The 12,548-nt window shown below is 39.8% G+C and overlaps 1 protein-coding gene across 1 annotated transcript; it reads left to right on the top strand.

The window, feature by feature from the left end:
* Window positions 1–561: 561 nt before the first annotated feature.
* Window positions 562–12,475, top strand: sel1l (SEL1L adaptor subunit of ERAD E3 ubiquitin ligase). The gene is made up of 21 exons (XM_051408493.1): window positions 562–1,129; window positions 1,273–1,310; window positions 1,988–2,183; window positions 3,625–3,792; window positions 4,165–4,270; window positions 4,867–5,029; window positions 5,150–5,203; window positions 5,348–5,407; window positions 5,506–5,587; window positions 5,722–5,876; window positions 6,489–6,545; window positions 6,632–6,700; window positions 7,096–7,173; window positions 7,331–7,393; window positions 7,674–7,761; window positions 8,016–8,164; window positions 8,892–9,057; window positions 9,567–9,641; window positions 9,822–9,994; window positions 10,092–10,220; window positions 10,391–12,475. The coding sequence occupies exons 1-21, from the start codon at window positions 1,042–1,044 to the stop codon at window positions 10,676–10,678; spliced, it is 2,445 nt and encodes an 814-aa protein (XP_051264453.1). The 5' UTR covers window positions 562–1,041; the 3' UTR covers window positions 10,679–12,475.
* Window positions 12,476–12,548: the final 73 nt, after the last annotated feature.

Genomic DNA, 12,548 nt, shown 5'->3' with positions numbered 1-12,548 from the left:
ATGAAATGAGAATCTGCTACAGGAAGTGGCTCGCTCAGACAGCTGACAGCCCTGATCAGGTACTGTTTCCTTTAACTAATTTCATGAGAGAATGAATGGCCTCAGTGAGTCCAAAGGGTCTGAGTGCTAATTACCTTAGGGAGGCTTACAGGGCCTGAGACAAAGTGCACTGGTTTACTATGGATTAGAGACCGACACCAAACGTAACAGAGCATAGACATGTATCCTCTATGGTAACAGACGTCTGAATGCAAAAATCCCAGCAACATGAGGTGAATGCAATAGTAACCACATGTTTCGCTATCATGAAGAAAAGTGACATTAGTGAAGAGTAAAGCGGCAAGACACATTTCTGTCACATTTGATAAATATATATATATATTTGTGATTTTATTTTTCTTTATGTGTGTGGTACTCCTGTGACTATTATCTTCATAACGTGTTTTGGTGTCGTGGACAAACCCGTCAGCTAGAAATATAATTGTGTACGCACCTGATTCGCTAACGCATCTTTGCTCCCCGCTCATTGGCTACTGTCAAACTACGCGCGCTGTGATTGGTCGAGCTGCGAGAATAGGAAGTGTCGATCAGTAGTAGGGGCTTAGGGTAGCTAAGTAGTATCTGGTTAATATAAAGGCTAAAGATTTACCGTTTTTGCCGGTAAACTCGGATATTTTGAAGTACCGAGAGCTACTCGGAAGCCATTTATTTGACCGGGGTGTTGCCTCTCTCGCAGATATTGCGCTGTTTGGTTGTGCTGTGTGGCAGTGTAACACTAGCTTGTTAGCTATCTGAACGTCAATTGAGCCAGGTACTACTCTGCTAGCGTAGCTTTGCATTGGAGTTCGTTAGCTTGTCTGACAGCTACAGTAGCTACAATTCACCACGTTGTTATACAGAGAAAATACGGCTACGTTTTAGTGAGCGTGTGTGTGTGTGAGTTTATTTATGCTACGAGTCACAGTGCGCCTCCACTGCAACTGAATGTTTGCTGATAGAAATAGCCACAGCTACAGCTAGCAGACTGTTAGCTCGTCAACAATGGGCTATAAGAGGCATTTAAAGACCGCAAGAACGTTTTATCTTATCACCATCCTGCTGGTTGTCTTCGTCAAAGGAATAACAGCTGGTACGTATGTGTGTTTTCTTGTATAATTGGTTAGTACCTGAAGTGTCTGTGTGTTAAACTGTTGCAGGTAGCTGCTCATATTTAGCGAACAGCTTCGTCAGTCTCAAGTTAACACTGTATTTTGTGATGTTATTATTTTTTAGATGAAGAGCAGCACGGTAATGACGGACCAGAGCTGAAGGTACGCCATGAGCTGTTTGATGTTGGTCTTCAAGTTCGCATATCAGACCCTGTTGAATATTGACTCGACTTCATTAGAAATGCAAATGTGATGGGAAGTAGAAAACTATACAAATGGGTTTTGGTATCATTTTATGCATGCCATGTTATCTGCTACCCAGTATCGTTCATGGGTTGAATCTTATCACATTTTACTGTGTGTTATTTCAGGGTATTCATGATATGTTGACACTGAAACAGAGATAGGTAAATTTAAACATGTCCAAGCTAATAACCACATGCTTTGGTACATTTTTAGGAGGAAGTATTTAATCAGAATTGTTATGTTTAAAGTTACCAGTAAGAAGAAAAAATAGATCTATTCTGTCCAGGTGTTGACTCCAAAAAACTATTAACTGTGTGATTTATATTTTCCAAATGACTCAAAACAATGTCCTTTCTTATAAAACATTATTTAAAAGTTTATATTTCAAGAAGAAATTTTAAAGCCAATTACTGTGTTGCAAGACTTTTGCGAGATATAAATCACTGTTAAGTTTACAACTCATATCCTAAATGTTCTGTAAAATAGCCATCCATAACTTTTGACTTAATCAGCTGTATTCAACCTATTTCAATGTCCAATGTGATTCCCACTTTTCATCTGTTCCTTTACAATAACTTATCTTATCGCTTCAGTCGTACCATGACCCAGACTCTGAAGAGGAAGACGTTCGTCTGGCGTCAGGAATTGTGGCTGGTGCTTCTGTGACCTCTGGTCACGAAGTCTCCCAGCCAGAAGAGGTGAAACAGACACCTGACAATGGACTGGAGGGAGAGGAGAAGGAGGACCTGCCTGAACAGCCTTCCCCAGTTGAGGAGAAATCTAAAGAGGGTAAGGAGGAAGTTTTAGCTCAAACAGTGAGCAGCCAGAAAAAAGACCCACAGGATAACTGGTTAGTTAGTTAACTTTGAGCATGCACTCCTTGTCTAATTGTTAGTTGAATGCATTTAATGTTGTGAATTGAGTTTTGAGCTTCTGTGTTTTAACTACAGAACACATGCTCTGCTTTTCCTGGTTTGTTTTCTTGGCTTATGTATGTGTCTCCAATTGCCTGTGTGAGACAGAGATCATGAGCTGGCATACTGTGTGTTACTGATAGCAGACTGCCTTTTGAGAGATGTTTTTTCCTGTCCAATTAAAGCCAGACATGGATGAAGCAGTGGAATAGCTATGAAACTTTACACTAGAAAATGTGGCTTTCATATGCTTCTTAAAATAAGCACTTGTATGGGGACACCCACTATGACACTACTAAAATAGGATTATGACAGCTGATTATTTCATTTATCCTGTAAGGCTTCAAATATCTGTGTTAACAGCTTGGACACTGCAGTTTCAAATGTAACATCTAACTATTGTAAAGAGGGATGAAATCATTTATCTATAATTATTTTGCAGAACTATTGATACACTTTATGTTCTATGAAAGCCAAAGTATGTTTGTAAAGTTTTAATGAACTTTACTAGAAAAAATTACTTTGAAGAGTCAGAACTGCTGTTTTTTGTTGGTAACAATAGTGATGTCAGTTAGATTTTGTTAGATCAGATCTATAATATATTAAATCATCCATCTGTGCACACTACATCTTAACATTTCTTAAAAACGACTGGTTATGAACTTATTTTTAAAATAAAATGGTGAGTTATCTTATCTATATCAACCATGAGAAGCAGGTAACCCAGGTGTGTTATTGTATCAGCTGAACTATTTTAAATGCTTAGATGTTCCAAAGTACTTTAGCTCCATATGAGTTATTTAAGACCTTAAGATTTACCTTGTCTCAAATGACATCTGTTTTAGAGAATGAAGTCTGTCTTGTCTTATTTTGTAAGCTTCGTTGAGTCTTGTCCTCCTTTCAGTTTTGCTGACTCTGAGCAAAGACGTGTGTGGTTTCAGAGCAGTGCCAGATTGGATAAACGGTTAAACCCCATGAGAAATTAACAGCGCTTTGCACCTGTGGCCCCTCTTGCAGACAGTTGCATCATTTTACTTGAGGATTGTTAGTCTATTTCCAGCTGTCATATAACATTGAGCTTGTATGAAGATGGAGATTTACTGACATTTATTAAAACGAACAGACTTTGTATGTTTAATATCAAGTTGTAAATCCTGAACTACTGTTTCTTCGGGGAAAAAACAGATTACATTGGATATGGTAACACTTTCTCCATGTTATCATACTATATCCAGTTATTACTTATATACTTTATTGTTTTTAGTATTTGTATGATCTGATATATTTATGTGTTTTTGTTCTGTTTTTTGATACAGTTCCTGTTGTGAATGGAGGTACAGCCCATGGAGAGCCCTGCATCTTCCCCTTCCTCTTTCAGGGGAAGGAATACTTGGACTGTACCACTGATGGACGGGGGGATGGACGGCTGTGGTGCGCCACAACCTACGACTATGACCAGGAGAAGAAGTGGGGTTTCTGTGAGAGTAAGTCTTCAACTTAATACCTTCACTATCATAATCTAAACATTTCCCCAAAGCAAATGTGGCTGTTGTTGTTGTTGTTGTTATTATTATCATTATTATCATTATTATCATCTTTTTTTTAAGCCAAAATGCAGCCATTCATCAGCCTATAATACTTTATTTGCTTAAATGGTTGGATAAACCTTTTTCAATATGCTTGGCTCATTTCCCACAAAGTCAGTAAATAAAGATAAATTGTTCATCAAAGCCTCAACAGCTTCTGAAACTAGACTGTGAGCATGGTTTCACTTCCAAAATTGCTATTGCCCCCTCTGCTGCCAGTTTTACAATCCTTTTTAATTTCTTAATCTGTATCTTCTCTTTTTCCCTTAGCGGAGGAGCAGGCACAGCAGAGACTGCAGGCGGAGGAGGCTGAGGAGCAGTATCAGACTGTCCTGCACATGCTCAATGCCACCACCAGGAAAACCCAGAAGAAAGAGTGAGTTACTTCCTTCTGATTAGTTTCATTGGTTTTCTATCAGCAAATTTTCTGCGTTGAACTTCTCTGTATTGTTTTAAACAGCATTTGGATTTGTAGGTAACAAATGGCATTATGACAAAAATGGTGTCATTTTGTTCATGAAATCTTAGATCTTATCTTTTATATATGGCTTTAGCAGCATAGACCCCACCACACTGACAATGGCAGATCTTTACTCTATTTTTTTATTTCAACCATCAGGACTGAATACCAGCCAGCTCACACAAGATGTCTCATTGTTTGTTTTGAAACACTGCAAATTAAAACTTACCAAGAGCCAGTCAAGCCTTCTGTGTGGACAGTCATCTTATCATGTGGCCTAAAGCTTCTTGTTTACTCTTGTTTAGCAGATGGCATTATTTGAGCTGACTGTAAATTTAGTTTTGGTATGGCTATATCTATTTTATGTGTGCTTTATTTCCATGTGACTTTGCTCAGCACATCATTATTTGCTCTAGGTGTCATACTGTTTGTTATGTACACATCAATTTTATTACGCCTGTGTCAAGTTGACCTCTCATGCGCCACTTCTGCTTATCCAACCACTCTCTCAGATTATATGAAAAGCTACTGAAAGTAGCAGAGAAGGGCCACCAGAAAGCCATGGAGAAGGTGGCGTATGCCATGCTGTTTGGAGACTATATGAACCAGAATGTCACCAAGGCCAAAGAAATGTTTGAGAAGCTTGCAATAGAGGGCTCACCTAAAGCTCAGACGGTAAAGATCTCATCCAAAAAGTGTGGAAAACATTTTGACCTGACATCTTATTAAATGGGCTGATTATTTGTATTTATATAATCTCTTGTGTAACACTGGGCTTTCTTTGCTTTTCCATAGGCTCTTGGCTTTCTGTACGCAGCAGGACTTGGAGTTAACTCGAGTCAGGCAAAGGTACTTTTTTATTCTGTATGATTGAAATAGTGTCTCACTAAAATGCCCATATTGTAAGTTACTTTGGACAAAAACGTTTTGCAAAAATAATGTATATAATGTCTCCTTTCTAAACAACTGTTACCTAAACTCTCCATTTTTCAGGCCTTGGTTTACTACACCTTTGGGGCACTAGGTGGAAACTTGGTAGCTCATATGATTCTGGTGAGTTCATTTGTCTGTCAGTGGAGCAATGACACAGTCACGTTACTTCTAAAGTATTAAAAAAAAAAAAGCAATATTTTCTCTTATTGTTTCATTAGGGATACAGATACTGGGGAGGTGTTGGTGTTCCCCAGAGTTGTGAGTCTGCACTAACACACTACAGGCTTGTGGCAAATCAGGGTGAGCATTTACTGCATTTTTAAGATACAATATTCAGATGTGATGTTCTGGTTCTTCTTGAGCAAATAACCTGATCAAAATTCCCTCTTTTCCATCTACTTCTGCTCCACTCTGTACTCCCTCACCACCTCCAGTGGCCAGCGATGTGTCCCTAACAGGGGGCTCAGCGGTGCAGAGGATCAGGCTGCTGGATGAGGTGGAGAACCCGGGATCTACCAGTGGGATGTTGGAGGAGGACTTGATCCAGTATTATCAGTTTCTAGCTGAGAAAGGAGATGTACAAGCTCAGGTAAATAGTGTCCTCATTAATCAATGTCTTTTGTTCAGTGGAGCAACAATTTATTTTTACATTACAACCTGTTTTTGCAGATCAGGGACAGTTTTTTTTTAAAATAAAAGATATAGAAAATCTGTTACAATTTATTTATAGAACTTCATTTATATATATATATATATATATATATATATATATATATATATATATATATATATATATATATATATATATTATAAAACGTGTTATTATGTCATAGCAAACAGACCTCATTGTGCTGCCTCACAGCCAAATGTTACATAAGAATGAGTAAAATGTGTTTTCCATTTTCATAGGTCAACATAGAATTTTCACTAGTAGTTGTGACTTGGTTACAGCATATTTTCTGCTACGTTTCAGTTGTCATCAAATCTGTCTTATGGTCAGGAAGATAATAATAGACGTAGCATGAAGGGAAAGCAACAGTTGACAACAGTCATAATCTCATTGCAAATATCTCAGGTATATTACATTTATGTAATTAGAGGAAGCCAATACGTCATTGTGTGAACGTTAAGTAATCAGTTATATTTATAATTCTAATTTTGTGTCATGGAGGTGAACCGAGCTCTTTATTTCCCCTGACAGGTGGGGTTAGGTCAGCTACACCTGCATGGAGGACGTGGAGTAGAACAGAATCATCAGGTGACCCTTTTATTCAAAGAGGTATTGTATTCTTGTGATTGTAATTTGCACCAGTAAATGTATTAATGATGCTTCCCATCCAACAGAGGGCGTATGACTACTTCACCCAGGCTGCAAACGCAGGGAATACACATGCTATGGCTTTCCTCGGCAAGGTGAGTGAGATGTCAGAATGTGGTGGAAACTGATTTATTTCTAATGAGACAGTTTTATTACAGTTCTTTCTTCTTTTTTTTTGTTTAACAATTACTAGCTTGCTGGATATTGTCCCTTACCAAACCAACTAGTTCAATATATTCAAATAGTTTCTTGTTGCCCATCCGTTTCACTTCTGTTTGTAAACATTATAATTGTGGTGCCCATACTGTGTCAGCACTTCTAAGAAGCAGTCAGTGAGTTAAAGAGAGATGGTCTAAACTGAATCCAAAATAAATCAACCCAATGATTTGGCATTGCTGTTTTAATAGAGGGAGGTGGAGTGCATTTGTATTTGAGGCACTGCATCAAGTTCTTGGTTTCTAAGAGACTGTTTTACTCCTTCTGTCCTCAGATGTACTCGGAAGGCAGCGACTATCTCCCTCAGAACAACGAGACAGCCCTGCAGTACTTTAAGAAGGCCTCTGACCTGGTAAGAATTAAGCTGTATATTTGTATCAGCATTTATCAACACAGTTATTCTTTAAGAGAAAGCAGCACTCTAGAGTGAAATAGTTTTTACCTCTTTGCTGATGTGTTATTCAGTTGTCATTCACTATCCTTCTCATTTACTTGCTTTCTTTATCCAGGGTAATCCAGTGGGGCAGAGTGGCCTGGGTATGGCCTATCTATATGGAAGAGGTGTCCCAGTGGTAAGAAACCTTTACAATTTACAATCCTTTTTTAAAATCATGTCTAAGTTTTAAGATACACCCTCTCAGACCCATTTTAATTTGCAGCTTGCTCTGTCTTGCTAACTTGGCAGCTACTCTTTTTGGCACTAGGATTTAGAATATTATGAAATTAAAAGTAAGGTGAAATGTAAATCTCAATGGGGTTTGGCGTACGAGGGTTTCATTTTGATAGCAAGCATGTCACTCATGCTGAAATGAGATGAGTGGCCATTTGAAAGTTGTGTGTTTGTGTCTTCAGAACTATGAGCTGGCACTGAAATACTTCCAGAAGGCAGCAGAGCAGGGCTGGGTGGATGGACAACTCCAGCTGGGCACCATGTATTACAGTGAGTGCTGAGAGCTGAATCTGTGTGTGTACATCTGTGCATGGTGTGTGCTTGTGGTACATAGCATCCTTTCTCCTTGTTGTCTTTCTGGTAAATCTCATTCCTGCATTTGAAGATTTGAATAATTTGTTTCTTTCACTATCCCTCAATCAGTCTCTCCCTTTACATCATTTTCATTTCTGTTGACTAGAATACTAATTTTCTCCTCCATTTAAAAAAATGTATTTCTCTCTCTTCTTCCTGTCATTCCTCAGATGGCATTGGTGTGAAGCGGGATTACAAGCAGGCACTTAAATTCTTCAACCTGGCCTCACAGGCAGGCCACATCCTGGCCTTCTACAACTTGGCCCAGATGCATGCTACTGGTACTGGTGTGATGCGCTCCTGTCACACTGCTGTGGAGGTAAGGCACCCAGGAGCTGCTTCTCCATTCTCTCTATTATGTTAAATTGAGGAGAATTGAAAACGTTTCTCTCCTGTGATTCAGGAATCACTCATCCATTTAAGCCCACAGGGATGTCACGATACCAGAAATGTGTGTTTGCGCCGATTCCATTAATAAATCACTCTTATTTTCTTTTTGTTGGTGGTTTGGCGAGTGTGTGGCTTCCCATCGCTCTCTTTCTCACATCTGACCAGGAGCTCAGCACCACCCGTGGTGGTGTTTTCACTGTACAAACACACAGCACAGCGACAGAGACACAGATGGAGAGTTGAGAAGGAGCGCTAGATACGAAAGTTTTGCGAGTAAATCACCTGTACCTCTGCACTTGTCGCCATCTCCGACATGTTCTTCTTCTTGTGGCATTCAACAGCCTACTGGAGTATTTGTAGGCTTATATGCTGCGCTGTCAGGTCCGGAAGAATTGCATACTGGGTACCTACTGTACTGTAGAAAAACGAGTACCTTCTTGTTATCAGAATGTTCTTATTGACTTGGTCACGAAAGTATCCGAAAAGTAAGGTTTTCGTGACATCCCTAGAAGCCCATATGCTGCGTATGTTGCCTGTCATTTGAGTTGAACAGTTATCATTCATTTTTAGTCCCCTTCGAGCTGTCTTTCTTTACACTCTTGTATGGTTTTGGAAGTAGTAAAGTGACACATTGTGTGCCTGTATCTTCTTTGCAGCTTTTCAAGAATGTGTGTGAGCGCGGCCGCTGGTCAGAGCGTCTCATGACGGCCTACAGCAGCTTTAAGGAGGGTGAGACGGATGCTGCGCTGGTCCAGTATCTGCTGCTGGCTGAGCAGGGCTATGAGGTGGCCCAGAGCAATGTGGCCTTCGTTCTGGACCAGAGTAAGAAAAACACGACATTAGTATATATTAGTGTCTTTAAAAAAAAACAACAAAAAAACTCTTTATAGTCTTTGTGTCGCTATTACAAAAAAAACTCTCTGACCCTGTGGAAGACAGTTAAACTGTATGTAAATATGATAGCATATATATACATACATATGGTTGTCTAGTTTCCTTATTCTTCTGTGTGACCTTTTGGTGATCTAACAAGGAATATTTATGTTAATAGTATCTACACTTATTTCCCTGAAATATAACAAGTGGCAGTAGGCACAGTTCATATTTAAGTAAGTCTTTGCCTCAGTTTAATCACAATTGGTTTGCTTCTTGGTAAACAAAAGCAACCCTGATTTAGTGAAAACATGTTGGGAAAAATGCTTGTATGTTTTATTATGTACATTTTCCCAAAATTATAATCCACCAATTTTAGTAAAAAAAAAAAAAAAAAAACCTGCTTACCTTTTGGATGTTTTTTGTTGTTGTCTTGTTGTATGGATTGTAACAAACAGAAGGAGCAAAGATTTTCAGTGAGAATGAGACCTACCCTCGTGCTTTGCTGCACTGGACAAGAGCTGCAGCACAAGGTGAGTCGGTACACACTGTCCCTCATCCATTTTATTTCTGTGCTGGATTTATTTTTAGCATTTAACATATTGGGAATCCATCTATGTTTGTTTTACAAAAGAAAACAAGTTGAATTTGGCTCCTTAAAACCTAACCATCTGCTAAGAATGGAAGCTGACATATGTAATTGTCATTCCCAGGTTACACTGTGGCAAGGATAAAACTAGGGGACTACCACTTCTACGGCTACGGAACAGATGTGGACTATGAGACAGCCGTCATCCACTACAGACTGGCATCAGAGCAGCAGCACAGTGCCCAGGCGATGTTTAACTTGGGTTACATGCATGAGAAAGGCCTTGGCATCAAACAGGTGGGCATGGAGTTTCACTGGTGAATACAGTTAATGCATTTGCTCATGTCAAATTGAAAAGATGTGTGATTCAGAATTGTTTCATTTGGCTCCGCAGGACATCCATTTAGCCAAGCGTTTCTACGACATGGCAGCTGAAGCCAGTCCTGATGCCCAGGTCCCAGTTTTTCTGGCCTTGTGCAAGCTGGGTCTGATTTACACTCTGCAGTACCTGCAGGATCTTAACGTGAGTACTGCTTGTTAAACTCTCCAGCTGGCGTTGTGACAATTTGGCTTCCAAATAGAAACTCAAGATTGTAATTCATCCAAATTAAAAGCTTTAATAGAGGGAACTGAAATTAATCATATGCGTCTTTGTCCTCCATCCTCTCCCCATTTGGCTTTGGCTCCTGTCAGTTGAAGGAGCTGATTTCTCAGGTGGACCTGGACCAGATTCTGGGCCCGGAGTGGGACCTCTACCTCATGACCGTCATCGCCCTGCTGTTAGGCACAGTCATCGCCTACAGACAGCGCCAACACCAAATCATAGTTCCCCCTCGCCCACCTGCCCCTGCCCCTGCCCCTACCCCGGCACCCCCACCTAGACCAGCTCAGGAACAGTCGCAAGCCCCGGCCGAGCCGCAGGGTCAAGAAGAAACACAAGCCCAGGCTCCAGCCCAGGAGGAAGAGGAGCAGCAGCAGTGAGAGGAAGCCAGACGGAGTGAGGGCAGTTAAAGACAGACATGAGGCTCTGCCAGCCTGCCCCGTGGAGCAGCTGGTGCTTACTAACTAAATACCTGCTAGTTTGAGCACCTCTCCCACTCTGCCTGCTCCCCTCCACATGCTAAAAGAAGACTGAGATGGCTGCTGACCTGTGCAGTCTCACAACTCCCTTTCTCCATTTCAAATATGCTGGTCCTGTGTTGAAGAAAGGCAGTGGGGGTGTTTATGGACAATGCTACAGAACAGAGTGTTGCGAGGATAACACAGACTTGTGACTCAGGATACTGCCAGAAGCACCCGTGTCCTCACCATGGAAAAAGCCTTGCGATTACCAGATCAAAGGCATTTTGTGACTTGACTAATCAACATAGTCAACATAGTTGGAATCTGATATGAGTATTAGTTTCTTTTCACTTTCCCTTTTTTTTTTTTGAGAAAGTAACACTCAAAACTGCTTCAATCAAAAATTCAGGCAGGAAAACGGGAACTAGAATAATTTTATTTGCGAGTTGCTAAAGAAAGTCATGTTTTTGCATGTTTTCTCATCATTTTGCAGACTTTCATTTTAGGCACCTTTTTTTTCAGATACTGAAACAAGTGAACAAATTTTGCATTCATTGTTATTTGTTTAGTTGACATGTCAGGTCAGTTACCTGTTACATACCTGCAATTCACAGAAACAGTTTGTGTCCATTCAACATTAGTAACAATGCTAAACTGTGCTAAAGCCATGTTAATGTCATTAATATAAGAAGAAGAAACCTGTTAAGAGGTTTTCTTTAATTAATAGAAACTTGGACTGATAATTTTAAGTACACAGGTGGAGACGTCTTCAACATGGCAGACACACAGAGAACGAATGAGAATCTGCTGAAGTCAGTCAAAACTAAGCTGCCGCTGAAATCCTTGATGCAGATCCTGTTTGAAAATTCATCCAGACGCGTCCCTCTCCAAAAACAGCGACAGCAGAGTGCGCAGGCTTTTAGAAATTCAAGTTAAAGAGCAAATATCAGAAAAACTGATGTTTAGAGTTCAGTAAAAGACAGGGGAGAACAGTTTTAGAAGGTGTACTGTACGGTGGTGAGATATTGTCATCGTCAGGCTTTGATTTCATTCTAGTGGTTGGTTTTTGGAAGGTAGCTCAATAGTTCCTCTCTTCCCACATGCCCTGTTTTTTTTTTTTTTTTTTTTTGTTAAGCCTCGTGTTAGCCGAGGCGTAAACTGGAGCAGCCTTAAATATAGCAGCGCCTCAAACTCTGGATTGTTTCTACATTAGAGGAAGTGGTTTAGTGTTTTTTGTGTTTGGTTACACAACTTCAGCTGTTGTGAGAATTTCCACCCCCTCACCAAAAGTCCAAGTTGGAGCTCAATTCTCTGCCTACACTTTTCAGCTCAGATGGACCTCAAATGAAGAAATTAAGCCATGGTTAGGCCAGACAGTATTTATCAAGACAAGATTAGAAACTTCAGATTTTGCCAAACGCAGTCCATTTGTTCAGTTCCACAGTATGTGCTTGTTGTATGAATTATTGAGAAGTTATCTGCCAATACATCTGCATGAAGTGTATGAAGTCAAAAAAAAAGGACCGTAAATTGTCATTTGCAGGAGGAAAATTAATTATTCCAAACTGTTTCACAGAAACATTCACACATCGATGTCAACACAACTCAACAATTTGTCTAAAATGAAACACTGGTCAAGATTGTCGAGAAGACTGCATTTTTACCATCGCAAATACAAGTTTATAAAGAAATTAATAAATGATATATGGATATTTAGTGGTCGTTTTCAGTGTTGTCTTTATTGCTTAAACGTTGATGTCAAAGTTTGTTTGAAAGTCACAGAGCTTGT

The sequence above is a fragment of the Dicentrarchus labrax genome, unplaced genomic scaffold (assembly GCF_905237075.1).
Source record: "Dicentrarchus labrax unplaced genomic scaffold, dlabrax2021, whole genome shotgun sequence".
NCBI classification, from domain to species: Eukaryota; Metazoa; Chordata; class Actinopteri; family Moronidae; genus Dicentrarchus; species Dicentrarchus labrax.
Note: the sequence above shows the minus strand (reverse complement) of the source record. Positions and strands in the feature narration are given on the sequence as shown.

Bases quoted from the DNA above. Each gene is read 5' to 3' on its own strand.
- sel1l (XM_051408493.1), top strand. From the start codon at position 1,042: ATGGGCTATAAGAGGCATTTAAAGACCGCAAGAACGTTTTATCTTATC. The intron at 5,877-6,488 runs GTAAATAGTGTC...TTCCCCTGACAG, and splicing joins AAGGAGATGTACAAGCTCAG to GTGGGGTTAGGTCAGCTACA. The intron at 7,394-7,673 runs GTAAGAAACCTT...TTGTGTCTTCAG, and splicing joins ATGGAAGAGGTGTCCCAGTG to AACTATGAGCTGGCACTGAA.